Source organism: Notothenia rossii (assembly GCF_949606895.1).
Source record: "Notothenia rossii genome assembly, chromosome: 8".
In the NCBI taxonomy this organism is placed as follows: domain Eukaryota; kingdom Metazoa; phylum Chordata; class Actinopteri; order Perciformes; family Nototheniidae; genus Notothenia; species Notothenia rossii.
In genome coordinates this window covers 13,582,915-13,610,673 of record NC_136906.1, presented here as the reverse complement: position 1 = coordinate 13,610,673, position 27,759 = coordinate 13,582,915, and the positions used below count along the sequence as shown (strand labels likewise).

General features: G+C 39.0%; 1 protein-coding gene and 1 long non-coding RNA gene across 8 annotated transcripts; one reads left to right on the top strand and one right to left on the bottom strand.

Moving 5' to 3' along the window:
- The first annotated feature begins 2,895 nt into the window (after window positions 1-2,895).
- On the top strand, window positions 2,896-24,980 carry LOC307015387 (interferon-induced protein 44-like). Of its 7 annotated transcripts, none has more exons than XM_079643949.1 (6): window positions 2,896-3,083; window positions 19,305-19,338; window positions 19,559-19,754; window positions 24,064-24,224; window positions 24,377-24,477; window positions 24,620-24,980. In XM_079643949.1, the coding sequence occupies exons 4-6, from the start codon at window positions 24,125-24,127 to the stop codon at window positions 24,779-24,781; spliced, it is 363 nt and encodes a 120-aa protein (XP_079500075.1). In that variant the 5' UTR covers window positions 2,896-3,083; window positions 19,305-19,338; window positions 19,559-19,754; window positions 24,064-24,124; the 3' UTR covers window positions 24,782-24,980. The 7 variants fall into 7 exon arrangements, 6 of the variants coding, with proteins under 6 accessions (XP_079500075.1, XP_079500072.1, XP_079500076.1 ...); XM_079643946.1 differs by having other exon boundaries at window positions 23,743-24,224; XR_013801497.1 differs by lacking the exon at window positions 2,896-3,083 and adding an exon at window positions 17,335-19,213 and having other exon boundaries at window positions 23,743-24,224.
- LOC307015390 lies at window positions 13,493-14,797 on the bottom strand. The gene is made up of 2 exons (XR_013801499.1): window positions 14,360-14,797; window positions 13,493-13,780 (listed from the first exon to the last, which is right to left on the bottom strand). It is a non-coding gene; the product is annotated as an uncharacterized lncRNA (long non-coding RNA).
- Window positions 24,981-27,759: the final 2,779 nt, after the last annotated feature.

The following is a 27,759-nucleotide window of genomic DNA, read 5'->3' as shown; positions in this document are numbered from 1 at the left end:
CAGACAAACTACTAAGGCTTTATTTAAACATTAAAGAATACTTTAAGTTAAGGTCTTCTTTTGAATAAGAAAAAAACGTTGGGGGTATCAACAGATAAATATTAAGTCTGACAAAGTACTTAATGTATAATATATTGCATAGTTTATTTTGGCACTTGACAATCACCTTCCCTGAATTTTACTCAGGTGTAACTTAAGTCTGATTTAGGGTTGTTTATTTTCACATCCACAAGTAAATGTAGTGGAGTAAAAATACCAGGTTAACCTCTGAATTGTAGTGGAGTAGAACAAAGTAGTACATGCTGCTGTAACAAAAACATTTCCCAACTTGGGATCAATAAAGTATATCTTATCTTATCTTAAGATGATCGGTGGCTACTGCCATATTTGCAAAATGTGCCTCTGAACCTTGACAAGTGCATGTTTCAGGCTTGTCAATGAACAACAGGAGGGGTCACATACATAAGACCAGCTGTTAAATAAAGCTATTCTGACCTTAGCTGTCATGTGGGTATATATTAATGCTGCCCATTATGGACACAAGCAATTTTCACCCATTTATTAATTATATGTTTTAAATTTCATAACACCAATGTGTTTCGTATCCCCTAAACCTCCAGGGGTGTAAACAGTTTAATACTGGCAACTTCTAATTGTGGAACATACGAAAACGTCTTTTAAAACTACAATTCCCAGTAGAGACGTGCAATAGAACATTTTGCGAAACACAATAGCCAGCATGTGTAGTTCTGGGCTGGACCCGTCCAAGTCCAGTTTTGGAAAGTCTGCCGTGGTTCCATTCCATTTCAAAAAGCTGTTTGACGCTCAGCGTAACCTTTTTGCACTGCCACTCCAACATCCAATTACAGAGTAGTGATGTGTCGGTCGCGAACGAGCCGATTCTTTTGAACGGCTCTTTGGTATGAACGAGGGGAACCGAGTCGTACTTGGTGAGAGCCGTTCTTGTTATCGTTCAATTGTTAGTCCGCACTCACTGCCTGCCAAAATCCACTCGCCTGTTAAAAAGCTTGATTTTGTTCCCCAAACGTATTCTGTGAAGACCCGCCCCTACTCTGATTAGTAGGTTTCAGCAGGAGGAGTGAGATGGGGTGGGTCTTAACGGAATACGCGAGAGAGAGAAGTCATAACAAGTGGTAGGCTACAGGACAGGTAGACGACGTGTTTTTCGGATGGAAAATGAGCCAAAGGCGAAAACGCAGCAGCATTTTGATGCACTTCAACCAAAAAAGCGCACCATTTGTAAAGGCAAAATATCCTTTAAAGCAGGGCCAACAAATGATCTCCATCGCCACTTAAAAACACAGTATCTAATATTAAGAGTTGCGTGAATTTCATTCAAGGCAAGGCAACTTTATTTACTTAACACATACGGAGGGTAAATTCAAAGTAGTACATTCACGGACATGAATGACATGGATATGGCGCCACCTTGTGTCGTGTTTACAAAGCAGATTATTGACATTAGGTCTGGCAATACAGTCAATCATTATCCTGGTGATTATTTCACAGACAAACCAAGTAACCCCGCCAAAAAAACGGCTCTTTTGAACGGCTCTTTGAAAAGAACGGAGCCATAAGATCCGGCTCCCTTCAAAGAGCCATAAATCCCATCACTATTACAGAGCTTGAGGACTAATCACGGGTTTTTGTAAAGCAAGGCGGATAATGTAGTCATAAAAACGATAGCTCGGGATTATAGGTAGTGTAGTGTCTTCGGAAACTCTGTAGTGTCTAAACTCCGAAAAAACTATTTGTTTCTCTGAATCGAAGGTTAAAAAACAAAAGCATTGTACACAATCTAAACCAATCAATATTGTGTAATTAACAAGGATAAACTGATGTTTTTTCGTGGATGAGTAATGCAGATATCACTGTGTAATCATTTGACGGTGAGGGGAATACTTCCGGTTTTATTATGAAAACTTTGAGACCGGAAATACTGTTTTCACCCCGTGAGGGTTGACGCTAACTTTACATGGAAGCTGCCGCATATACACATTCTTGTGGCGAGACCTCACATCATCTTCGTAATATCTATCAAACTATAGATCCTACACATCCACTGGACGTAGATTATAAAAGTACAATATACACTTCTCGCTAGAAATCTAATCAAAAAGCATTTTAATGGCCAAACTATTGCACAATTTAGGATTTTCCAGAGAGGGTTATTTGTGAATAAATGACCCTCCGGAGCGTTTGCAATCAACAGCATGTTGTTTCTTACACAACCACCAGAGGTGCTACACTTTAAAACATGACTCTGGATCGTAATAAACTGCTGAACAATCGACCTATATGTTCGTTTTTTGTAGGACAGGCTGAAAAAAACACCTGAACTGTTGAAACACCATCCATAACATTCATCTGGCTGCTACTTAGAAAGTATTTATCTAATATATAATTTTCCAATAACTTGCATATTGACTCTTATTGCACTATTTCACTATTTCACTATTTCAAACTATTTTTATTTTTGTATTTACTATTTACTTGCACTGTATTTTTCTGTTTATCTGTTTTATTGTGTTGCACTGTTGGAGGAGCCTGTGACCTATCGTCATAACTACACTGTACACCTGTGTCTTGCAAATAAAACTTAACTGACAAGGTATTCACTTTTTTGAATGTCTGTTAAATTAGACTTTTTTCCTTCTGAATAACAATATTCTGCAGCTGGTAGGAACATTTCACATTTACATATTAAGGTCTCTGAAGTGTCCTGTTGGAAAGCAGGTTAGAAAGATACATAAATAAAAACCCAAATTCACATCTTGGACCCTCTGCTGTGCTCACAAACCTGAATCCTGAGCCACCATAATGCCCAGCAGCAGCCATTTAGATGGCAGGGCGAAGCACAAAGTATAATCTAATCTAAGCAGCAATGAACTTCACTTAATGAGGTCAGTGAGCATTATGTTGTATATTGATAAAAGTCAATTTATTTGAATCCACAAGGTTGCCTATAACCTGAAAATAAATTGAAAGCAAGTGGTTAACATATATAAACAGAATCTTTCTTGAAGTTGAAGGGTATTCGGACGAGAGGCACATAAGTGAAGGTAATGACTTTTTATATATTTTTAACAAACAACTACATTTTCTTTATGCTATCTTAATTTTAGTGTCTTACCAATTTATTGGTAAAGTTATTGTTATTATTATTATAATAAATTACGCCCAAGAAACTGTGGTCAAGGTCTATCGTGAAAGTAATGAAAAAGAAACTTGAAATACATACTTTTCATTATTAGTCATTACTTGGAGTACACATCACCACTTCTTTACAAGGACACTTCAGCTGAAGTAATTTATTTTAACCAATACCAATATAATTGTTGTTTTGAATATAGCCTGATCATAAGGGATAGAACAGGGCACAGAAGGTATTACCGTATAGCAGGGGTATTCAACTAAAATTCAACGAGGTCCAGTTAGAGAAAATCTCCCCATGTAAAGGTCCGGAACATCAAAATTTCTAACTTGCTTTATGAATTAGTGTGATATGTATTGAAGTAGCCTGTAGCTTTATCAAGGTCTGCATGTAATCAACAACTGACTGCCAATCAAATAAAGAAAGTACAATTCAAAAACAACAATATTTATTGTCAATTAACTTTGAACTATACAGATATACAGTAAAATACTGTGGATATGTGAAATGTTCCTCTCTGGTTGCATTTCAAAAATAAAATAGGAGAAAATAAATAAAATAGCTTTTGAAAATATGTGCATCTTAAAAGTGCTTAATTTTAGATAAATAAAATAAAGTGTAGCAGCAGCTTGAGTTTCCCTTTTTCTTTGTTAACCGTTTCACATCATGACTTAACAGTTTAGAGCAGCGGTCGGGAACCTATGGCTCGCGAGCCATGTATGGCTCTTCCGGTGATGGCATATGGCTCCCAGACAATTTTGAGTTTAAAAAAAAAAAAAAAAAAAACAAAAATCAGTTTGGAACTGATTTTAAAATACTTGTGATATTTCTTAATAATACTGTGTAATTTTAAAGTAAATAGAAATTAGTTTTGAAGATAAATGTCACGGGTCACGGGTCACCCGTGGGTTGTAACGGAAAAGATGGCGAAAAGAAAAAAAGACGATGATTACCGTGCATTCCAGGTTGCTGCATGGACAGAGGAATTTGCGTTTGTGGAGAGAGCAGGATCTGCGGTATGTCTAATATGCAATGATAAAATTGCATCGATGAAACGGTCAAATATATAGCGGCACTTCGATACGCACCATGCTTCATTTGCATCGAAATATCCAGCGGGGGACAGCAGGAAAAGGGCATGCGAGGAGCTAGAGCGGAGAGTGCAGACGAGTCAGCAGTAACTACGTGTGTGGACCAAGCAAGGTGACGCGAATTCCGCTAGCTTTGCGGGAGCTTTGGCAATAGTAAGGGATGGAAAGCCATTCACAGATGACGAGTATGCCAAAACATTCATGCTTGATGTGGCCAATGAACTGTTTGATGACTTCCCAAATAAAGACAAGATAATCAAACGAATAAAAGACATGCTCCTGTCAGCAAGAACTGTGCACGATCGTAGCATCATGATGGCAAATCAAGTCGAGGAAACACAAATTAAGGACATAAATGCCGGGACATACTTTTCTCTCGCGTTAGATGAGTCAACAGACGTTAGCCATCTATCTCAGTGCAGTAGGCTATAATTGCCAGGTATGCTGCAGGTGACCCACTGCGTGAGGAAAGCTTGGCTGTTTGGTCAATGAAACAAGAGGAGAGGATTTATTCACGTCTTTTATGGAGTTTGCTAAAGAAAAAAAACTACCGATGGATAAACTTATTTCTGTCTGTACTGATGGTGCACCCTGTATGTTGGGGAAGAACAAAGGATTTGTAGCGCTTCTCCGTGAACATGAAAAGAGAGCCATCCTAAGTTTTCATTGCATCCTGCACCAGGAGGCGCTTTGCGCTCAGACGTGTGGCCAGGAGCTTGGTGAGGTGATGTCGCTGGTCATTCGAGTGGTCAACTTTATTGTTGCCCGAGCTTTAAATGATCGCCAGTTTAAAGCTCTGTTAGAAGAAGTTGGGAATCATTATCCCGGTCTGCTTTTACACAGCAACGTGCGTTGGTTGTCAAGGGGGAAGGTGCTCAGCCGTTTTGCAGCTTGCCTGAGTGAAATCCGGACTTTTCTTGAAATGAAAGGCGTCAAGCATCCCGAGCTAGACAACACTGACTGGCTCCTGCAGTTTCACTATCTCGTTGACATAACTGGCCATCTGAACCAGCTCAATGTGAAAATGCAAGGTATTGGAAATACAATCTCATCCCTTCAACAAGCAGTGTTTGCATTTGAAAGCAAGCTGGAAGTCTTTCTCAGGGACATTGAAACAGGTCGTCTTCTGCACTTTGAAAGACTGCAACAATTTAGAGATGCATGCTTAGCAAGTGACTCCACTCAACATCTGGATCTCCAGCAGCTAGCTGGCTTTACGTCCAATCTCCTGCAGTCATTCAAAGCACGTTTTGGAGAATTTCGTGCGCGCACTGGTCTTTTCAAGTTCATCACTCATCCACATGAGTGTGCAGTGGACAAAATCGACCTGACATGCATCCCCGGGAGACTTTGAGCTGGAAGTTGCTGACCTGAAGGCATCAGACATGTGGATGAGTAAGTTCAAGTCACTTAATGGAGAGTTGGAAAGTCTTGCGCGACAGCGAGCAGAGCTGGCGAGGGAACACAAGTGGACAAAAATGAAAAATCTTCAACCTGAAGACCAGCTGATTCTTAAAACTTGGAACGAGCTTCCTGTGACATACCACACAATGCAGCGTGTGAGTATTGCCGTATTGACCATGTTTGGCTCTACATATGCATGTGAGCAGTTATTCTCGCATATGAGGAACATTAAGACCAACCTACGCTCCAGGGGTGAAAGTGGTTTGAATTTCTTGCAGGTACTATAATGCTACCCCGACCTTCATTGGTTCATATTGTTCTCCTCCCGCCCCCAGCTTCATGCATCCCTGAACACAAACTTCAAATTTGTAATGTCTTTATGGGGTAGAAATTAGAAACACTTGACAATATGTATAGTCAATTATTTATTTTCAATTGTGCATACAACTTGTGTCAAAACTTAACAGACCATTAGCAAGGCATGTTGAGGGAGGTAAACTACACACTTTTCCACATTTTCCACAGAGGGCTGAAGTAGCTCTCCTCTTCTGTGTACCGGCGAGCCATGCAGCTTGTTGAGTGGGCTGCTCTTCTTCCTTTGCCCAGCCAGGTCTTCACATAAGGCAGTGGATCCCACTGTCTGCATGGTGGTCCCACAGAGCTGATGAAGAGGAGATTTGCTGCATTTGTTGTTGTAAGTTTGCTCCTATACTCAGTTATGATGTTATTCATTGTGCTGAACCCCCGTTCACAGTCAGCATTGCTTGGAGACAGTGCCACTGCCATGAGCAACTTCTTCATTTTGTTGGGAATGTTTCTTCCTCCACTGGCCTTGTATTCTGTGAATCCAAGATGGGCCTATTGTTGGTTCACATGTAGGACATCACACAAAGCCCTCACCTCATTATCTCCAAATCGAGGATTGTCATGGTCCCAGTTGTCAGGGTTGAGGACTGCCATTTGATTGATAAGGCTGTTATAAGCCTCTTTTCGGTTGGCTGCAACACTGGCCTGTGCTCTGTTTGCTGTGGTTGTGAAGAGTCTTTCTTTCATATTGTCTGCCACTGCTTGGATGAACTGAGCAGAGTCAATGATGGGAGACCTGCCAACTCTTAAATCCTCTCCCTTGAATTCCATCACTTCCTCTGCCTGACTGGCATCAACTGCATGTTGTCCTGGGTAGCGATTGAAACTTTCTATGCGTTTGACATACGTCGTCATGATGTCATGGGCCTTTGGGAGTGTGGTCTTCCTGTTCTGAAGAATTTCTGACAAGTTCTTAAGTTCAGTCAGAACATCTGCCATCAGTGCAAGACTTTTCAGGAAGTTGATGCAGCACAACTTAGAAAGCAGACCTTTGAATTTGGCCCTCTCTCTGCTGTCCCTTGTATCATCCTCTGATGCCTCACGGAAATGTTGTGCCAAGACTGGATAAGACTACCAAACTGCAGAGACTGCCCTCCATGAAGAAGCTACCCAGCGAACACTGAACACTTTTCCAATCCTCCTGAGGGCGATGTCCAGGTTGTGAGCAAATTCAGTCAGCTGCCGCATGTTTTTTGGTGACTGGCTATATAATGAATATAGGCTGTCCATGAATGCCTGGAAGTCCTTTGTTCCCCCTGTCACATCCAGTGCCTGGTCAACAGCAAGCTCCAGTCTGTGATTAAGGCAGTGCCATAGTATGATGCCTGGGAAGTCATCCTGGAGCAACTTCCCAACACCTGACTTCACTCCCAGCATGACACTGGCCCCATCACTGCAAAATCCAATGAGGATTTCTCTCAGCAACTCAACAGTAAAGCCATTTTTAAGCAAGCAACCCATAATCTGTTCCTTGATATGAGGAGCAGACATACTATCCAGCTCAACCAGGTACAACGGAAAGGCAATGGGCTCCATGTCTCCATCAACACTAGCCTTCAGGAACACAATTAGTGTTGATTTGTGCCCAACACTGGTTGACTCATCAGCCAATACTGTGATTTTGCTTTTGGTCTCTATTATCTTTTTTAGAAGTTCCTTTTTCATCTGTGATGACACATGCTCAATTATGTCAACAGACAGTTTTGCTATGCAAAACACGCCCCAAATCAGCAGAATTTGCATGCTGCAGGTCAATCAGAATCTCAAAGTCTGTGAAAGGCTTGTTGTTCTTGGCCACATAATAGGTTGTCATGAATACCTTGGCAGTAGACTCAAACACAGACTCCTGACTACTCGCGTTCATGTTCAGAAGAATATCTTTATTTGCTGTCTGAATAATCTTGACTGCTTCATTATGTGCTGCAGAGTTCTTGTGTTCACGGATTTTTTTGCGCAGTGATGAAAGCTGGACATCCCTTGATGGACCAGCTGGGATTATCTTTCCATCAGCCCACTGAATAGCAATATTAACACCACGGGAGGCCATGACACCCAGATCCTTCACATCATGGCATGGGGTACAGCCTAGCCTTCCATTGTGAGCATACATCCATTCATTTTTCTGTTTGAACTGTTCATATTGTTCTTCTTTCCATATAGAAGGGTATGCAGTAGGGCTAGCATCACCTATGGTGGCTTCTGAGGGACCTGCTGCCACTTCTTCTGGCTGAGTCTCCTCTTCCTCCCTCTGGGCCTCAACTGTTATAAATTAGAATAAAGATGTATAACTAAATTCAGCAGACAGTCAAAAATGTACAAGTCTCTGTCTTTCTTTGAATTTTCAGAATATTGGTTACATAAATTAAAATACTAATAAAATAAAATGTATGCCACAATGTGCAGATTAAAATAGAAGATATCAAAGCAAAATATTTAATGTTAAAATAGTATGCTGTGTACATGTTGTGTTCTGAGTAAAATAGCCTTTGACTATATAGAGCAGGGGTGCCCAACCTTTTTTGAACCAAGACGGCGGCGATCGTTGACGGGGGGGGGGTTATTAACTATAGTTATTTGACCACAATATTTGAACACAATTACAGTTTATTTTATTTTCAACTATATTCTTCTTCTTCTTCTTCATATTACTACTACTACTATTATTATTATTATTATTATTGTTATTGTATATGTAATATTTTTCACTCCCTTCTCTTTTTCAAGTGAGGGTGCTTAACATTCAACTGGGACCCTTATGCACCCCCGTAGAACCGGGCCTGGAGGTGGCCAAACTACGGCCCGCGGGCCACATGCGCCCCGTTGATGTGTTTAATGTGGCCCGTCCAATATTGGTATAAATGAGCCAGGGTTCCCGCGCTGATCTTAAAAAGCCTTAAAGTCTAAAATACAACGATCCAATTTTTATTTATGTTATCCCCCACTGTCCACACGCCGCGCGCGCCGCGAAAAGTCCCTTCCTCCCTGGTCGTCGCAGCTGCGCGTGGACGTCACCCCGCGCGCGGGAGAATGAGATTAAAACAACCCTCAGCCCGACATGAATCAAGACGGAACCAAACAATGCCCCCCGGCCCGGCTGTCACATTGATACATCATTGTGGCCCCTGAACCAAAAAGTTTGGCCACCCCTGTTGTAGGACATTAACGATAAAACTGAATATTGTTGTTCTACTTTTAGACATCTCGAGATCGACTGGGGATCGACTGGTTGGGCACCCCATATAGAGATATACAGTTTGCTAGTTAGCTAACTTATTATATTCATCATGGCCATGTTCATGTCCATTCTCTGGGCTAAATAAGCATCATCACCTGTGTCATCTGTGGGCGTTGTTTTTCAAATTTTAAGCACATTCTGAGTTTCTTCATCTCTCTCCTTTCTCTTAAACATCTAAAGAGTCGTCGTTTGCATTTTTGCTTTAATTACCACGTAGCCTAATTTTCTAGCTGTCATTCAGTCACTCCATTCTTTTCTCCTCCCGCTATTCTGATCAAGTGGGAAAAAGCTAATATGTGACCCGCTCTATCGAAATCAGTCGGAAGTCGCAACGGCTCATTTCAAAATAAACGTGGATTTGCGTAAAAAAATTGTTTTTCGGGGTTCGGGTGTTTTGTTTAATAAACAAAGTCTTGGCTTTCAGAATATGAAACTTGTTTCGGCAAATTCAGATGATAAATACAACTTAGAAGCTTGTAACGGCATAATTACAAGCGAAGAACGGAGTAACTTGAGGTCACAGCAGGCATAACAGCAGCCGGTGTTTCTCGTTAGTGTTTTCCCCGGGACACAAACACAATACGCACAAATACACACACACACACACACACACACACACACACACACACACACACACACACACACACACACACACACACACACACACACACACACACACACACACACACACACACACACACACACACACACACACACACGCGACCAGACCAGTAATCCAAACCAAAATATCTGCCCTTCGTAGTATAAATTCCACGGGTGGAGCTATCAATTCTTCCCGGTCCTCCGGACCGCCTGGAAATCTCTTACCGGTACTAAGGACCGGGTAGGACCGGCACACTTTCAACACTGCTACGCTCACGTTTAACTGATGGAAGCCTCAACGCCTGCATGAAGCTCAACCTCACCACGTATGAACCAGACTACAAGGCCATCAGCAAAACCATGCAGCACCAGAAGTCGCATTAAAAGTAAGAAATATTTAATTTATTATATTTTAAAAATACTATATGGCTCTCAATGAAATATATTTAGAAATATTTGGCTTTTATGGCTCTCCCAGTCAAAAAGGTTCCTGACCCCTGGTTTAGAGGATTATAGAAAAATATCAGCCTTTACACATCATAACAATTGAAGTTTTAAAGTTTCTCTTTCTTTCCCTCTTATATTGCAGTCCCTCAATCACTTTTTTTCTAATTCAGTGCGAGAATTGAGCTTGAGCTTGTCCTGCCAGGAGTTTAAATCTGGGCTGAAATGCTGTCAGGGCCATTCTCATACACATGCAGGTGCTCATTGGTTAGCCTCGGTTAGCTTGCCCTGGAACGATATTTAGTTTCAATTTTGATCCAGGTGGACTGCTCGTATCGGGCTCTGAGAATGCTTATTTTTTGTGACCTCAGTTCTGACTTGAGAGGGAATGTTTGGTCAACACTTTGTGTTTTGTCTCATAGTGGCGTTTTGGCACTTTAAATGAGCGCCACGGTCTCTGAGCAAATGAGACACACATGGTTCTGTTCTCCCAGTGGGCAGGATGAACATGAATGAGTCCGTCCACTCAGGGTTAAAAGCTCTGTTCTCACCAGCGTTCTCATCAGTACGTCTCCTAAGTACCGTGGTAAGGTTGACAACGAACTACAATCACATTTTGATTAAAAAGAAAAAGCCAATACGTGCTGTCCTCCAAACTGGACACATTACATTGGTCTCTATCCGCAGCCGGAGAAGAAACGAGTGCTCAGGGACCGTCTGCAAAGTGCAACACCGAAAAAAGAGAGTACAATAATATTCAATCACTTCACATTTATACAGTATATTTCTACCAAACTCACTACACACATCAATAGTCTCCTGTTGGTCATACTCATAGACTGTATATATAAATGGACGTAGGATCCGTGACGTCACCCATAGGATTCTGCAGAGTTGCCGAGAAGCCCTTAGTAGGCGGAGTCGGCCACTAACGGCTCGACAGTGACGTCAGAGTTCAACTCCCGCCTTCTCCAGCCTGCTCCAAATAAGGGCAAAGAGACGGAGCCGAGGCGGGACATGCTGCCACCGAGCTGAAAGTTCCTGAGCTAGCTGAAGCTACCAAGCCAGGGCTCGACATTATAAATGGCCCGCTGGCCCGGAAGCACTATTTAGACACCCCGGGCCAGCATAACGTACTTTCCACTTGCCCGCTCGGGCCACTAAAAATATTGCTTTAAAAAAAAAAATGGTCCTGTGGTATTGGTATTTTGACTAGCAATTTAGTTAAATTGTTTCGTTTATTAACACTACAACATAGCGTTTCGTGAGGCGGTTGTCGTTGTTGGGTGAAAAGCAAACGGCTGTTTGCTGCGGAGCGGAGCGCAGCGTGAGCAGGCTCCCGTGAGCGGGAGCGCGCTCCTTCTTCACTACAGACTATCGCGCCACCTAACCATTCGCCTGAAGGTTTTTAATACCAGCGGTAACCGGCCAAGTGTCGGGCAAAAAACAATCTTCAAATAAAAGAAAGTCACCGGAGGAGTTAAAGGAGAGTGACAGGGAGTATGAGAAGAAGAGGGAAAGAAGGTTTTAGCCACACTGTAACGCGTCCTAAAACCCTTTTATAATCTATCGATTAGATTTATGATTTGAAAATTATAAAAGTAGGTTAACAAAACGTGGAGATTATCCGGCTGAACAAAACGTCCATTTATCAAACAGGTTTGTTTTCCGCAGACCTTATTTCCAGCTATTTTCCAAAACCCTGTGGAGAAATCCCATTGCTTTTTGTCGAGGGAACCAGCGGCTTACTTCCTGGTTTTATGACGCATCACTGCACCTCTCAATATGATGCCAATGTAAACAAGGTCTTCTGTCGGCTCTGTACATCAATGCCGACCTATGCTGACAATTAAGTGAAGAGTAGAAAATATAAAGGTATTGGCTATAGGGAAATGTCCCAGCAGTTTAGGATAATGAAGGTTCTAATCTAATCTATTACATAGCCATTACATTTCTAACTCCTAATGACAGGAAGGCAGAAAGCGCATTATACAAATAATAATAATAGCAGACATTTTTTAACAATGACCACAATATCATTATTTTAATAAACCAAATATGAACAATTGAGGAAAATGAGGAAGAACTGATGATTCAAATGTTGTAGTACAAGTAGTAATGTAGTTAGTGCATAAATTACTATTGCAACAAATGTGTTAATTATTTTCATTATAAGTCGATTTTTTTTGGACGAATGCTCCGGGCCAGTGGTTACAATGGTGGGGCCAGTGATAATACAATTCCACCGGCCCGGAGGGCCTTAATGTCTACCCCTGCAAGCTAAGCTAACATGCTCCCCATCTGCACACTGCCGTGGCATTTTACGTTTCTAAGGTAAGCGGACATTAAACGATTCAGCCAAACTATAAATAATAATCTAAGTTAATGAGTTTTTAGCATAATACTTCAGAATCTTAAAATCCCTTAACGTTTGTATGCAATTGTGCTAAATTCAACACTGGAATCAAGCAAATATTAATATGTTTGCATGACATTAGTTATTTATATTTTGATAACACTTAACTATACGTTTAATACATTTAAGTCAAGCTAAGGTACATGTGATGGTAGCTAGTTAGTGCTCTTACCTGTGAGGCCTCCTCCAAACAGCATAATAACCAGACTGTATCATTAAAACTAAGTACCAGTTCTAGATCCTTGACTTTAGACAAACAATTGAAAAGACAACATGTATTTAAAGACCAATCTTTATTTGAATGTGCTTCTTAACCTGATATATTAGTTATACAGTAATAGTATTGACAATCTAAAAAAGATTAGCAACTCAACAGTCAACTTTATGTTTCTTATTGTCTAAAGCATTTGTTATTTTCATTTTCCCCCTCTCATATTCAGTGTGGACGGATTGACACAGCGTGGTGTCCAGAAAGCTGAAGAGACTTCAGGGAGAAACCTCCGTGTGATGGACGTCCTGTCTGTTGGTTTGGAGAGGACTGAGGGTCGTTCCTCTGTGAGGAGGTCCAGGCCTGATGGAGGAGCCCATGCTGGGCAAAGCTGATACCAACTGCACAGGCCTAGTCTGTCACTTTATTTGACTAAATGTGTTTACTTATACATTTAATATGTTTACACCTTCTGTCCATATGTGCTTTTTATTTAAAACATGTTTGATTAAGTTTTGGTTCACATTTCAATAAATTGTATTTGCACTCCTTTTGTCCATTATTCTTACTGAAGATTGGCCCCATTTATTTGTGACGTTGCAAACTCTGCGGTACAAGGCACAAGTGATGTGAAGCTCATAAAGCGAGGCAAATAGAAATAATCAGCTGATGGAGTGTAGATGTGGAAATAGATCAGCTGACTGTTTTTACAATAAAAGTAGTTTCTTAGTGTACTGGTCTTAAAATCTCATAGCATCAGCTTTTCATTTTCCTCTTGGATGTTCTTCTTGGCCCTCAGAGAAGGAGAACATGTCGTGTCTTTCAGGCATGTCCTTTCCTAACAAAAATTACAGGAAACAAAACATATTATTGCAGAACAAGTTTGTTATTTATGAAAGCGGTGTGTTTGTGTGTTTAGGGGCTTTAGATATCATTATTTTGTAATTGTAATGTTTTTATTTTTATTTCAACAGCGAGCTACAAAGACAATCAGATTATGAATGAAAAGTATGAAGTTCATCAACATTGAAATATATGTTATTATCAAAATAATATCTAACTGTTATCAAAATGTAGTGCAACTGTAGAAGCTTGCTCTGTTGTCTCACTGAAATAATAACTTTCACCACGTTTTTTACAGACAATATTGAGAGATAAATAGTAGCAGTTCTCACTATGTGTTAAATATCTTTGCCTTCAATACATTAAATTAAAAAGCTGACAAAATCATATTGCTTGTTAACATCTAAATGTAACTTTTTGCACAGAAAAAACCCTCAACTTCACTGGTGTGTAGGTGATCTAGTATTTAGTATTGTTTAATGGAACATGGAGTGTATTAAAGTCAATACTTCATTCATTCAAACCAATATCTTTCTTGATTCTTTGGACAGTATGAAAAAAAGAGTCTTTGTACCTGAGCTGAAGTTCACTGCTGTGAGGAGTCCAGTTCTGTCTCTCACTCTCTGGTCCAGCCTGTCTGCATCACCTGGACACCTTAAACAAACAGATATATGTAAAGTACCATGTGTACAAACAATATAACTGATTCTCTTCTGTTGAACATGTTGGATTGTGTATTGTCCGAGTCAGGGTCCTTTTTAGTTTACTGTAACTTTGGAAGTTGTGTTACCAATGCTTGCTGTTTATTTGATACCCATTTGGTAATGCAATTCATAAAAACAACAAGGTTTGGGTTTGTTCTTCAGATGACTGTGATGTTAATGTGTAAGCTCAAAAATGAACTCCAGCTCAACCAACCATATTGTAATATCTAATTAATCATCTTGAAATATGACATTAATAATTGTAATATGCAATGCATTGCGATGCAGAGGGCTTCATACTCCACTAGCACCCCCCCCCCCCCCCCCCCCCCCCCCCCGTTGACAATCGTGATACAGAGGATGCGCACCAAGCAACATCTCCAGGTGCTCTTTTGAGAACCAGGGCAAAAAAGTTATGTGCAGGGCTGATAATAATCATCTCTCTAAATTACAAGGATGACCTTATTTTATCAACCTCAAACAGAAGCCGTTTGTTCTACAGTATTATCCCACTTAACGCTTAACACTTTTCTATTTCGTTTTAACCTTTATAAATATAGTCTATGATTTTAACTTGGAGGCTACTATTAGCATCGTTGGCACCAATGTAGCTACCACTCGCTTACACGCTAACCCAAGCCGTAACATTAATTACGTAGCTGATTAAAATCATTAACACATAAATAAGTACTCAAATTTCACTTACCGCAAAACCCCATTCATGCACCGTCTGTTTCAACCGCAGAGCGAGTCACAATAGTCCAATATATAAGCATGAAGAACAAACAAACACGGCCGGGGGCAAGTTGTGTTCCCTGGATGAGCTGAACAGGCAGAGTGCCTGTAGCTAGCTTCACGGAGCAGGTAGCAGAGACAAGAAGCTAGCAGTAGCAGTCACTTCACAGAGCCGTCACTCAATGTGACCACGCCCTAATTTATGCAAAAACTTTAAGACCTAATATAAATAAAAGGGTCGTGTTAGAAAAACAATTCACTTACAGATCCATAATCATGAAGGTAGAATCTAACTATATTCATAATCATATTTATTGCATCCATGGGTAGAAACATGTTTTTTTCTGCTGTAAAGTTGGGCATTTTAACATGGGGCTCTATGGAAATTGCTCCTTTCTGCAGTCAGTCCCTATCGGCCAATATATGAACTGCAGTGTGTGCCACTTCAGTATAGAGCTCCTGCGGATGATGTCACATATGCTGGTCACGTGACGAGAAACGAAGGGGGCAGCCATTTTGGCAGTAATCGCGTCAGTAAATTCATTGGCAGGCACTGGCAGACTGTCGAGGATGTTGGATAACTGCTGTGCACCAGGTTGCACAAATAGGCGTGGGAAGAAGAAAGGTGTATCTTATTATCGCATTCCAAAAGACGCGGAGAGGAGGGAAAAGTGGATCGCAGCGATTAAAAGAGCCAGGAGCCGTCTGAACAAGACTGAAAGATGGGACCCCCGGCCGTTTGCTTTCGCTTATGCAGTGATCACTTCATATCAGGTGGGTGAAGGAATACAGTACAATGCTACAAAAAGTTTTCAAAAAGCAAAAATACAAACTAGTTTCAGACGCACTGCAGTAGCTATCCAAGCTAATAAACAAACATGCTAACGTGACACTGCCGTAGCTAGACAAGCTAATAAACAAACAATGCTAACGTGACACTGCCTATCAAACTGGAATAATTTAATACTTACCCTTACAGTGATGATGCCGAAGTTTTTGGATGTAAGACTCCACAGTTGAATGTTGTTTACGAAGCCGGACTGACACCATTTGTAAGCCTCCAAGCTTTTGTAAGCTCTGAGGGAGTCTCCTGAGTACACTGATGGAAAGCTTACAAGATAGCTGTGGATGTCCGCGTAGCGCAAGTCGGGTACATCGTCTTCAGAGCAGGAGGTTATGCTCTTGAAAAGCACACCGGGTGCATTATATGGGTCGCTTATATTTAATCTTTCTAATTTTGTACTATAAAGCCGAATTTCACTTGAATTAAAATGAGATGTATACTCGCACGGTAGGAAAACGCTGGCGCCGGTCGTCATGTTTACTGCCAAAATGGTGGCTGATAACCAAAAGTCACGTGACCGCAGGAGCTCTATTGGCGTCCCGGCTCTTCCACAGAGTTTGCCGCTTGGTCATACTACAGCAGAGAGTTTGGAAGAATGTGCTTTTGAATAATTTTGGGGAATATTTATTGTGTAAAATCTTTAATAAATATGGTATAATCTTCAATATCTTCACTATTATTCAGTGGAGTGCTACCAAACTCACTACACACATCAATAGTCTCCTGTTGCTCATACTACAGCAGAGAGTTTGGAAGAATGTGCTTTTGAATAATTTTGGTGAATATTTCTAATGTAAAATCTTCAATAAACATGGCATCCTCTTCAATAACGTTACTATTATACAGTATACATATTCACCAAAATTATTCCAAACCATATTCTTCCAAACTTTCTGCTGTAGTATGACCAACAGGAGACTATTGATGTGTGTGGTGAGTTTGGTAGAAATATAATAGTAACGTTATTGAAGATTATATAGGCTACCATATTTATTGATTGATCAACATGTGATTGTAGTTTGTTGTCAACCTTACCATGGTACTTAGGAGACCTAATTTGTGTCTGAATAACGTTTTGTTAATGAGTTATTGATCCGTGAAATCTGAATCTGCCAATATCGTTCTAACTTTACTCAACTTCCACACCGAGGGAGAGGCCTGCCGATGCGGAGCCTGAAGAGGCTTCAACAACGGCCACAGCCGCCGGCGTAGTGACACCGTCTGTAGTAGTAGTAGTGATTTTATAGCAGAGTGATTTTATAGCAATTGATCGAATCCGCGATGCTGCGCCAGTAAATGGTAAATGGACTGTACTTATCCAGTCTTTAAGACCCCTCAGACCCCTACATACTACATGTCATTCACACCCATTCACACCCATTCATACCCATTCATACCCATTCATACAGAGCAGTGTACTTTACTCTAGGACCTAACATTCACACACAGTTGGCCATGCCATCGGGAGCAACTCAGGGTTAAGTATCTTGCCCAAGGATACATCGACATGTTGACTGCATGGGCTGGGATCGAACCCACAACCTTCTGGTTGAAAGACGACCATACTACCTCACAGCCACAGTCGCCCTGTGAACAGAGCGTGCGTGTGATATATTTAGTAGCAGGATGTGCACTGAAAAATAGGGCTCCCCCATGGGTAATTCGAACACTGGTCTCACCGTAGCTGTCAATCTGATCAAAAGACTTGTTCAATGGCATTAAAACGAGAAAAAACGCGGCTGAATCGGTTAATCCATAGGTTGATAATGTTTCTGTGGATTTGAATTTTTTTATTTATAATCCATAATTCCATTTTTATGTAAAAATTGGAGAGTAAAAGTTAGCTGCTAATGGTAGCCACCAGAGTTATCGCAGCTTCCGGTTTCTCACACACACACACATTACCAAATAAGGAGTATGGGAGTTCCTCTAAATTCCATTGGCTCTGACGGTTAGAAAGAGATGTCAATCAGCAAAATCGAGCAAGGGCGGCCAGAGATATGGAAAATCCACCAAAATGACCCCAGAAGTGTTTTTTTTGTGCTAAATCTCTCTAAGAAGGTCAAATTTTACTTGTTTTGCATCAATCTTGATACAGGGTACTTATTATATGTTGTAGTTTGAATTCCTAAAGCTTTTAGTCTACCATCCCATCATTCAAGGGTGGTTTCCACAATAAGTAATTTCTTTTTTTTTGGACGGACACAATCATTTACATTTTTTTACTGTGTTCAATCTGAATTTACTTTAAAATAGAAACATCTATATTGATTCTGACACTTCTACATCCAACTCACAGGTGTAACCTTGCTTTGAGAAAAAATATTATTAATTTAAAGCTTTTAGAAGGGAAGATATGTTCATTTGTTCTGGGAATGTCATTTTCGAGCCTGAGTCCTGAACAGGCTAATGTATTGATTATAGGTCCGGGTCCATATAGGTCGGCGTCTGGGTCCGGATTCTGTTGCCGACCCCTGCCGTATAGGATCTTTTTGCCATGACTGCACTCAAAGAGAACAGCATTAACATGTTTGGGGATAAGTTGAATAATTGTTTCTACCTTCAAAGTCTGTTAAACGTAAGGTGCAGTGAACATGGGCAGACTTTTACATTTTCACTGAATTTGTATACAAACTAAATCTAAAGTATATATATAAAACTAGATAGACGTATTTAAAGGGTTTGAAATGACATTAAACTGTCTCTTTGGCAGTGTTACGCTTATCAAGTACTAACTCATAAGCAAGTACTGTGAGCATTTGTTGAGCAGGACAATTTAGATTTTGATCAAGTGAAAGTAAAACGTTTTTTTACAGTTTTTAGTTATTTTACCTTTGTACTTTTTAACTTCAACAACCTTATTTGTTGTATACTTTCTGCAGTAACAATTGAACCAACTTAAAGATACTAATACATTACAAAACATTTTCCTGTGCAGCACATTTGAGTCAGAATGAGAAGTTGCAAAGCAAAAGGATTTACAATATTATACATACATATAACTACTTTACTATACATGATGAATGTTGTGAAATATTTTATCTTAAATGTTGTATTAATAATGTTTTTACAACAATTTCTTGTGAAGGCATAGGAAGCAACCAATCTAAATCCCCCCCACCTTCCCCCCCACCTTCTCCAAAACGTGATTAACATTTTTCTAAACATTGCCTAATAGATTGAATCAATCAAAATGGGACTATTGTCTTATTGCAAATGTTCACTTTGTTTTTCAGTTCTGCCTCGCGAATGGAGGAACGTTCCTTGGGGGTGAGTTCATTTTTCAGTGTGTGGTGTCTCTGGTGTTTAGTGGCTTTTATACAAATAACACTTTTTCACAACTATAAACTTGCACACTCCTTTGTTATGCAATTGTTTAAATTTGTTGTCACTTCTTAGAAACATAATTTCTTGGGTCTCAGTGACACCATTATACAACATTTATAGTAATTTGATCTAAACTATAGTCTAATGTCTTTCCATTGAACAGAAACAAAGTGAGAGAGTTGCAGATTATGAAGGAATACCAGCCTTTTAAAGAGGAGGTCCAGCTCAGATTTATGCTTTATGGACCAGCTGGTGCTGGCAAGTCCAGCTTCATCAACTCTGTGGAAAGTGTTTTACGAGGCGAAATATGTAATCCTGCTGGCGTAGAGGCGATGGTTCGCGGGAGCTTCACCACAAGTGTAAGAATCACTTTTGATTGATTTATTGATTGATTAATTGAGACATTTTATTTCGACCAAGTAAAATAAATAATTACAAAGACAAAGAAATGTTGCAGTGCATAGTCATGTAAGAGAAATCAAAACAAAATGAGATTTACAACAACAACAACAACAACAGCATTAGCAACATAAACAGTCCCACATCTAGTGTTCGAAAAGGAGTGAGAAGAAGTATAATTTATTAAATCTCACCCCCTTGTCCCTAAATTATGTATTTACAATCTATAAATAATTATCAATAATTATCATTATAATTATTATTGTTATTATTATTATTATTATTATTAATCTGCTTTATTTGTTGATTAACATATACACATATATATTATACACATATACATACATATATACACACACACACACACACACACACACACACACACACACACACACACACACACACACACACACACACACACACACACACACACACACACACACACACACACACACACACACACACACACACACACACACACACATATATACATATACATATACATATATACACACAGTCAAACACCCTCCCCATCCCTGCCGGCAGAAAGACCACTAATAAAGCCAGAAATCTAGGGGTAGTGATGGACTCAGACCTGCATTTCAACAGCCACACTACAACAGTCATTAGGTCTGCTTATTATCACCTGAAGAATATATCGAGGATTAAAAAACTAATGTCACAACAGGACTTAGGAAAGCTTGTCCATGCTTTTCAGTAGACTCGACTACTGCAATAGTGTATTCACAGGGCTGACAAAAAAGAATCCATCAGAAAACTGCAGCTGATTCAGAACGCTGCTGCTCGAGTCGTCACTAACACTAAAAGAGTGGATCACATCAGTCCGGTTCTGAAATCTCTACATTGGCTTCCAGTCGGCCAAATAATTGATTTTAAAGTACTATTGCTAGTTTTTAAATCATTACATGGTTTAGGACCAAAGTATATTGTTGAACTCCTACATAATTACGAGCCATCAAGGTGCCTCAGGTCTTCTGGGACGGGTCTGCTGTCGGTTCCGAGAGTAACAACAAAACATGGAGAGGCAGCATTTAGCTGTTATGCCCCGACACTCTGGAAAAAACTACCCAAATCATGCACGTCCGCAGAAACGCTTACTATTTTTAAATCGAGACTAAAAATATATCTCTTTGCCGCTGCTTTTAATTGAGATGATCATATTCGAACTACAGTATGCCTTTTAAACATGTATTGTATACCTGTGGTGTTTATTTTTTATTATTTTATTATCTTTGCTTTGTAATGCCTGTTGTAAAATGCCATTATATAATGTATTTTTACTGTATTTATTCCTAAAAAGTATTTTAATTTGTTTTGTAAAGCACTTTGAATTGTCGCGTACAGAAAAGTGCTATATAAATAAACTTGCCTTGCCTTGCACCTCGAGAAAATAATTTCTCTGTATTTCCTCTTGAACTGGTTAATGTCTGGACATTCACGCTGTTCCATAGTCTCACTCCACAGGATGAGATACAAAAAGTTCTTCTGGTTGTACGGAACCTATGAATTTCGAATTGAGATGGTCTCCTTGAACTATTTCCCCCCACTCGTTGAGTGAATACTTTTTGGATGTTTCCTGGTAAAAGGTTATTTTTTGCCTTAAACATGATTTGTGCCATTTGGAATTCTACCAGATCTGTACATTTTAACAATTTTGACTGAAGGAATAATGCGTTAGTTTGATCAAGATATTTGGCATTGTGAATGATTCGTATTGCTTTTTTTTGTAGAATAGATACTGAATGTATTGAACTTTTGTAGTTATTGCCCCAGATTTCAGCACAGTAATTCAGATATGGTAAGACTAGTGAACAGTAGATAATGCGAAGTGATTTCTGATTTAGTATGGAAATGCTTCTTGACAGCTTTGATTGTACATGTTTTATGTGTAATTTCCAACTTATTGTGTCATCTATTATTACCCCAAGACATTTTATTTCATGGATTCTTTCAATTTTAACCCCATTTATTTGTATTTGCATTTGTGTTTTTGTTCTATGTTTACCGAACAACATTAATTTTGTTTTAATCAAGTTTAATGATAGTTTATTTTTGTCAAACCATGTTTTTGATTTGTGCATTTCATTTCTATGTTCTCCACTAGCTGTGATAAATTCTCCCCAGAACAGAATATATTTGAATCGTCAGCAAATAAAACTAGCCTCAGTATATTGGATATTTTACAGATGTCACTGATGTACAGTATAAACAGTTTAGGACCCAACACTGACCCCTGGGGGACACCACAAGCAATGTCTAAACATGAAGAACAGTCATTTCCCAACTTCACATACTGCTGTCTATTGCTTAAATAGCTTTAAATCCAGTCTAAAACTATACCCCTGATACCATACCTTTCTAATTTATGTAGTAGAATGTCATGGTTGATTGTGTCTAAAGCTTTTTTTATATCTATAAAAATCCCTACTGCATATTTGTTGTGTTCAAGGGCATCTGTGATATCCTCAATTGATTCCATAATTGCCAGTGATGTTGATCTGTTTGATCTGAATCCGTATTGACTGTCTGTGATTAATTTGTGCTTTTCTGTTGAATACTTGTTCTAGTATTTTTGAAAATTGGGGAAGTAAAGAGATAGGTCTGTAGTTTGTGAAGTGGTGCTTGTTCCCAGTTTGTATACAGGTAGGACTTTAGCTATTTTCATTTTGTTTGGACAAGTACCGGTTTGGAATGACATTTGGAATGATGGTTTAGAAATACCCCCAATGACCATTTTTACTAATGTTATATCAATGTCATTATAATCAGTAGACTTTTTATTATTACATTTTTGAAAATGATCTATTTTCCCGCCAAATCGGGTCCAACATTCACAAAGAATTGATTGAAGTTGTTAGCTACATTATTTATATTATACTTTTCATTATTCTTATCAGTAAAATACTCAGTATAGCCTTTTTGTTTAGAGCTATTTCTTACATTACTGTTAAGTATATCCCATATTCCTTTAGTATTGCTTTTTTTTAATCTGTTAATTCCTTATAATAGTCTTTCTTGCTTGTTCTTATAATATTAGTCAACTTATTTTTATATTTTTTTATATTTATCCTCTGCACTTTGAGTTCTTTGTTTAACGAATTCCCTGGTGGTTTCTTTGGGTCTCAGTGGCACCATTGTGCAAAATTGATAATAATTTGATCGAAACTAAAGTCTAATGTTTTTCCATTCAATAGAAACAAAGTGAGAGAGTTGCAGATTGTGAAGGAATACCAGCCTTTTAAAGACAAGGTTCAGCTCAGATTTATGCTTTATGGACCTATTGGTGCTGGCAAGTTCACCTTTATCAACTCTGTGGAAAGTGTTTTACGAGGCAAAATAGCTAACCGAGCTGGCGTAGATGCGATCTCTGGCAAAAGCTTCACCACAAGTGTAAGAATCCCTTTTCAGTGTTATCATGATGAATGTCTTACATTGTAACACTTGAAATGTAACAACTCTTTTATCTATTATATTATTTTACTTGACTTTTAAGCAGGAGACAAACTTCTATGGTGGCCCTGAAAGTCAAAACATAAAAACCTTTCACAAGACACAACAACAATTACAAAAGCATGAAGTATTTGTTTATCTGGCTCAGTGGTTAGAGCTGGTGCCCCATGCTCTGAGGCTCAGTCCCTGCTGAGTAAGATGCCAGTTTGAATCTGGCTTGTGGTCCGTTAACACATGTCATCCTCTCTATCCCCCCTATCAACACTTTAATTTTCAAATAAAATGATGTCTGGCCCAACAAAAATATATTTTTAAATATATATTTTTTCTGTTGTTTCACATTTTTGTGTTTTGTAAATGTACTTTGTTAAAATGTTTTTTGTTGTTGTTGCATTTTATGAAATTATGTAATGTTTTGACCTTTAAGGCAACCTAACTACCATGTCATTATGGTAACGGGACTTTCTTGTCCTACAGTATAAAGCCTACAAAATCCAAAAAGGAGGACCAGGGACACATTACCCTTTTGTCTTCAATGACGTCATGGGCCTCGAGAAGGATGAAGGAGTTTGTGTGGAAGACATCAAACTGGCCATGAAGGGACACGTGAAGAATGGCTACAATGAACAACTGAATTCTTTAACCTTATCTCTGTTTTATATATTTGAGGAACACAATCCCGCTCCATGAGACATTTTTTGCACATGAAATATGGAAAACTAACAAGGTTCCAATGGAAACTATTGCATTTCTGAATTCTAATGTAATCGTTTGATTCAATTTAACATTGTTTTTCAGTTCAATCCTTGGTCTTCCTTGTCTGAGAATGATCAATACTACAACAGAGACCCCTCTCTAAATGACAGAGTTCATGTTCTGGTTTGCGTCATCCCTGGCAGGATTGCAGGATGATTCTGTGAGAAAGTTGAGGGAAGTCAGACTTGCAGCCAGGGACATGGGTAAGGGTTAGGCTTTTACAATAATGCTTACAATTATAAATGATGTATTACACTTTGAAATAATATGTATTATGGTATATAAAATATATAATATTTAAATAACCTGTCCAACATGATTTGAACTGAATCTTGATTCTGCTCTGTATTGGCAGGGATTCCTGAAGTTGCTATTCTCACCAGAATTGATGAAGCCTGTCCAGAGGTCGGCAAGGATATACAGAACGTGTATAAGAGCAAACACCTGAAGAAAAAGGTACATTTATATCTGTAATTTAGTTTGTAGAGAGCTGCAATTAAGGTTGGAATATAATTTTGTTTTACAGTGTAATATTGTAACAGCAAAATCTCCTTGGATCACCACTTTCATTTCTTAAATGTCAAATTCTTAAATGTAGATTGAGGAGGTGAGTGGCGTGCTGGGTTTCCAACCAGAATGCATCTTTCCTGTGAAGAACTACCACTCAGAGATCGACACAAGTGATGACGCTGATACACTGATATTGAGCGCACTGACACGGATGATTGAATCTGGAGAAGACTTTGTCAACAACCTTTAAAACTACGTTCTGCTGAGGCTGGTCTTGTTTTTATAACAACCAATGTAAAATGTCAGTCTTTGAACGAGAATGATAATTATATAAAGTGGGCAATGTGGCTTTTAGGTTTAATTTTCAGCCTGTAATGCACCATATACTGTATATACTATAAATGATGGTATCTCTAATGAGTAAATAAAAGGCTTTATTTTTGCATGATGATGTTGTTTGTTTTCCTTTGTTGATTCATGAGGTAATTTATCTGATCGTCTCCAACTAATCAATAATCTGAACATTAGCAGGTAAAAAGACGTTTAGACATGTGATTACAGATGCTGTACCTTTCACTGATTAAAATATATTTTTTTTCAATGTTGAACGAGATTTATATTCAACATTCTACTTTGGTTCAGGTAGAAACACAATAAATCAAAAAAATATTGAAATTTGCTATTTGTCTTTTTTTATGAACTTTCTTTCTATTCCACACATTACTTTCTATTAGGTGATTTCACATCTGTCCACCAGAGATCGCAATTTGAGTGAAATTTGAGTTGTTTGTCAATGAGGATGAAGATCAAAGCTCCATAAAGGGTCAGAGTACATGAGTCAGATTTGAGTCTTGGGTCGTAAAAAAGAGTAACTGATGAAACCAAAGTCTTTTCACTAAACAAATGTGAAACGCTTTGTAATGCATTTTAAAGTCTGTAACTCCTTTAAAAAAATATCTATAAAATAAATAATATATAATCTCTTATAATCCCTAACACTAACCCTATACAAGTGTGAATATAACATATCATTAAAACTACATTTAAGTAATTTAAAAGAGGAAGGCCTTAAACAAGAAGAGACAATCTAACATATTATAGAAAATGAGGACTGTGATATCCACCACTTGTTTTTTTTGTTACAGAAAGTATTAAGATGTTTTGATTGAAAAAATATGGAAGTGTGTCAATGTTCTCCTTTTACTGGACACCTAACTCTAATCCTCTAATAACTCCTTATATTACCAGCCTCGGTATTGATTTCTAATCTGCTGTTCATAGACCTGCTCTTAGTGAAGCACTGAGCGGTAAAACACAACAGCAACATGGAGGTGGCATGTTTTGATAAGTCATTGGGTGGGGCTGTACTACGCAATAGAGAGAATATATGCAAGGCAAGGCAAGTTTATTCATATAGCACTTTTCTGTACACGACAATTCAAAGTGCTTTACAAAACAAATTAAAATACTTTTTAGGAATAAATACATTAAAGGAATAAATACATTACTATGCAACAGCAGAGTTCAGATAGGCATTGAGCTTCATAGTACTGCAGCAGGTACTGCCACTCTGCTCTCCGAGAAAAAAATATATCAATTTGCCCGAAAATAGTCACCTCAGCATCTATATAGAATTACTTTGGATCCATTGCTAATCCAAAACTGCTAAAACTTTTGAACTGGGGCAATCTGGAGGGTTTTGTCGTTTATTTTCAACAGGAAGTGTTAATTTCCATTCAATGTGTGACACACCCATCCTGCATCAGATACAAAAAAAAATTCAAAAGAAAAGAAAACACTAGGGGTGCACCGAATGGGAAGTTCTTGGCCGAAACCGATATCGAAAATAGGAAACAGTTGGCCGAAAACCGAATGCCGAAAGCCCGAAAATGATTAATAGAAATATATATATATATAATGTATACATTTTTTACCAATGTTGTTCAGCTACCTGATTATGGCAAAACTTAACTTAAATAATAATCACTATTATGGGTCCATAAAACATTTATTCAGCACTTTTGAATGCATACAGTACATTAATTCCAAGTCAAGTGTATTTTCTTTTCTCTGTAGGATAACTACAACAAAGTGCATTCAGAACAAAGCCAAGGTGCTTTAAAACTACATAAACATCTAGGCCAGTAGGCCTACAACAAAATTGTGTAAATAAAGACTAACAGCCAGGCCTTCAACAACAACAAATGCACCTATAAGTGCATGCATACAAATGTGCAAACTGGATAAATCCACATGAATGTAACTATTTACAAATGAAATTACAATTCAATTTCAAGAATCTGTAAATAAGGCTTTCTGTCCTCATAAGCAAAGTAGTAAACATTGTATAAAGATACATAAAGTGAAAACTGGATAAAAAATCCACAATCAATTACAAATTAAATTACAATTTCAAGAATCTGCAAATAAGGTGGTCTATCCTCATGAGCAATGTAAACAACATTGTTTGATCTTACTCCGCATATTTGTCCGGGTGTTTTGATTTCAAGTGGTGGAGTAATCCCGAAGTGATGAAAGTCTTTGCAGTTACACCCCCTCGAGAAATGTCAGCTGAACACGTTTTACAAATCGCAATCCGCGCCTCTTTCTCTGATATTTTTAAATATCTCCAAGCGACAGACATGTTGGCTGTGAGCCAGCCGCGAGCATGGTCGCGCGCCGTGCTTGTCGCCGCGTTTTGATTACGTCATCACAACAACACGTTAGCTTACCAACGTAACCCTGTTCTCTGACATTCGGTGATATTTTTTCGGCCGAAAGCTGAAAAGGGCCTTTTTTTAAAATTTCGGCCGATAATTTTCGGCGGCCGAATATTCGGTGCATCCCTAGAAAAACCCCCCAGAAAGGATGTTAAAACATTTGTAGCTGCAGGTCCTCACACAAAACACTACAATGTAAATAACACTAAGCAGGATTCAACAACTTATACGTTAAGGTAACTATGGCACTTTCTCATTTCATCAATTCCCCCTCCTCGACTCCTCGGTCCTCCGGTAGTGACCTGGAAATGAATTTCAGCGCGCCATGTTGAAGGACATCTCATTTCTCTAAATGCACTTCGAGGACCGAGGATCGAGCGTCGAGGAGGCTCTCTGGAGGAGCTATAACCGAGGATACACTGATGGGTCCTCCACGGTCCTCCACGGCTCCTTCGTGGATGCATTTCCGGGAACAGAGATGTTTCAAAGAGTCGTGACGCACGGCCGG

Bases quoted from the DNA above. Each gene is read 5' to 3' on its own strand.
- LOC307015387 (XM_079643950.1), top strand. From the start codon at position 24,125: ATGACAGAGTTCATGTTCTGGTTTGCGTCATCCCTGGCAGGATTGCAG. The intron at 24,225-24,376 runs GTAAGGGTTAGG...CTGTATTGGCAG, and splicing joins ACTTGCAGCCAGGGACATGG to GGATTCCTGAAGTTGCTATT. The intron at 24,478-24,619 runs GTACATTTATAT...TCTTAAATGTAG, and splicing joins GCAAACACCTGAAGAAAAAG to ATTGAGGAGGTGAGTGGCGT.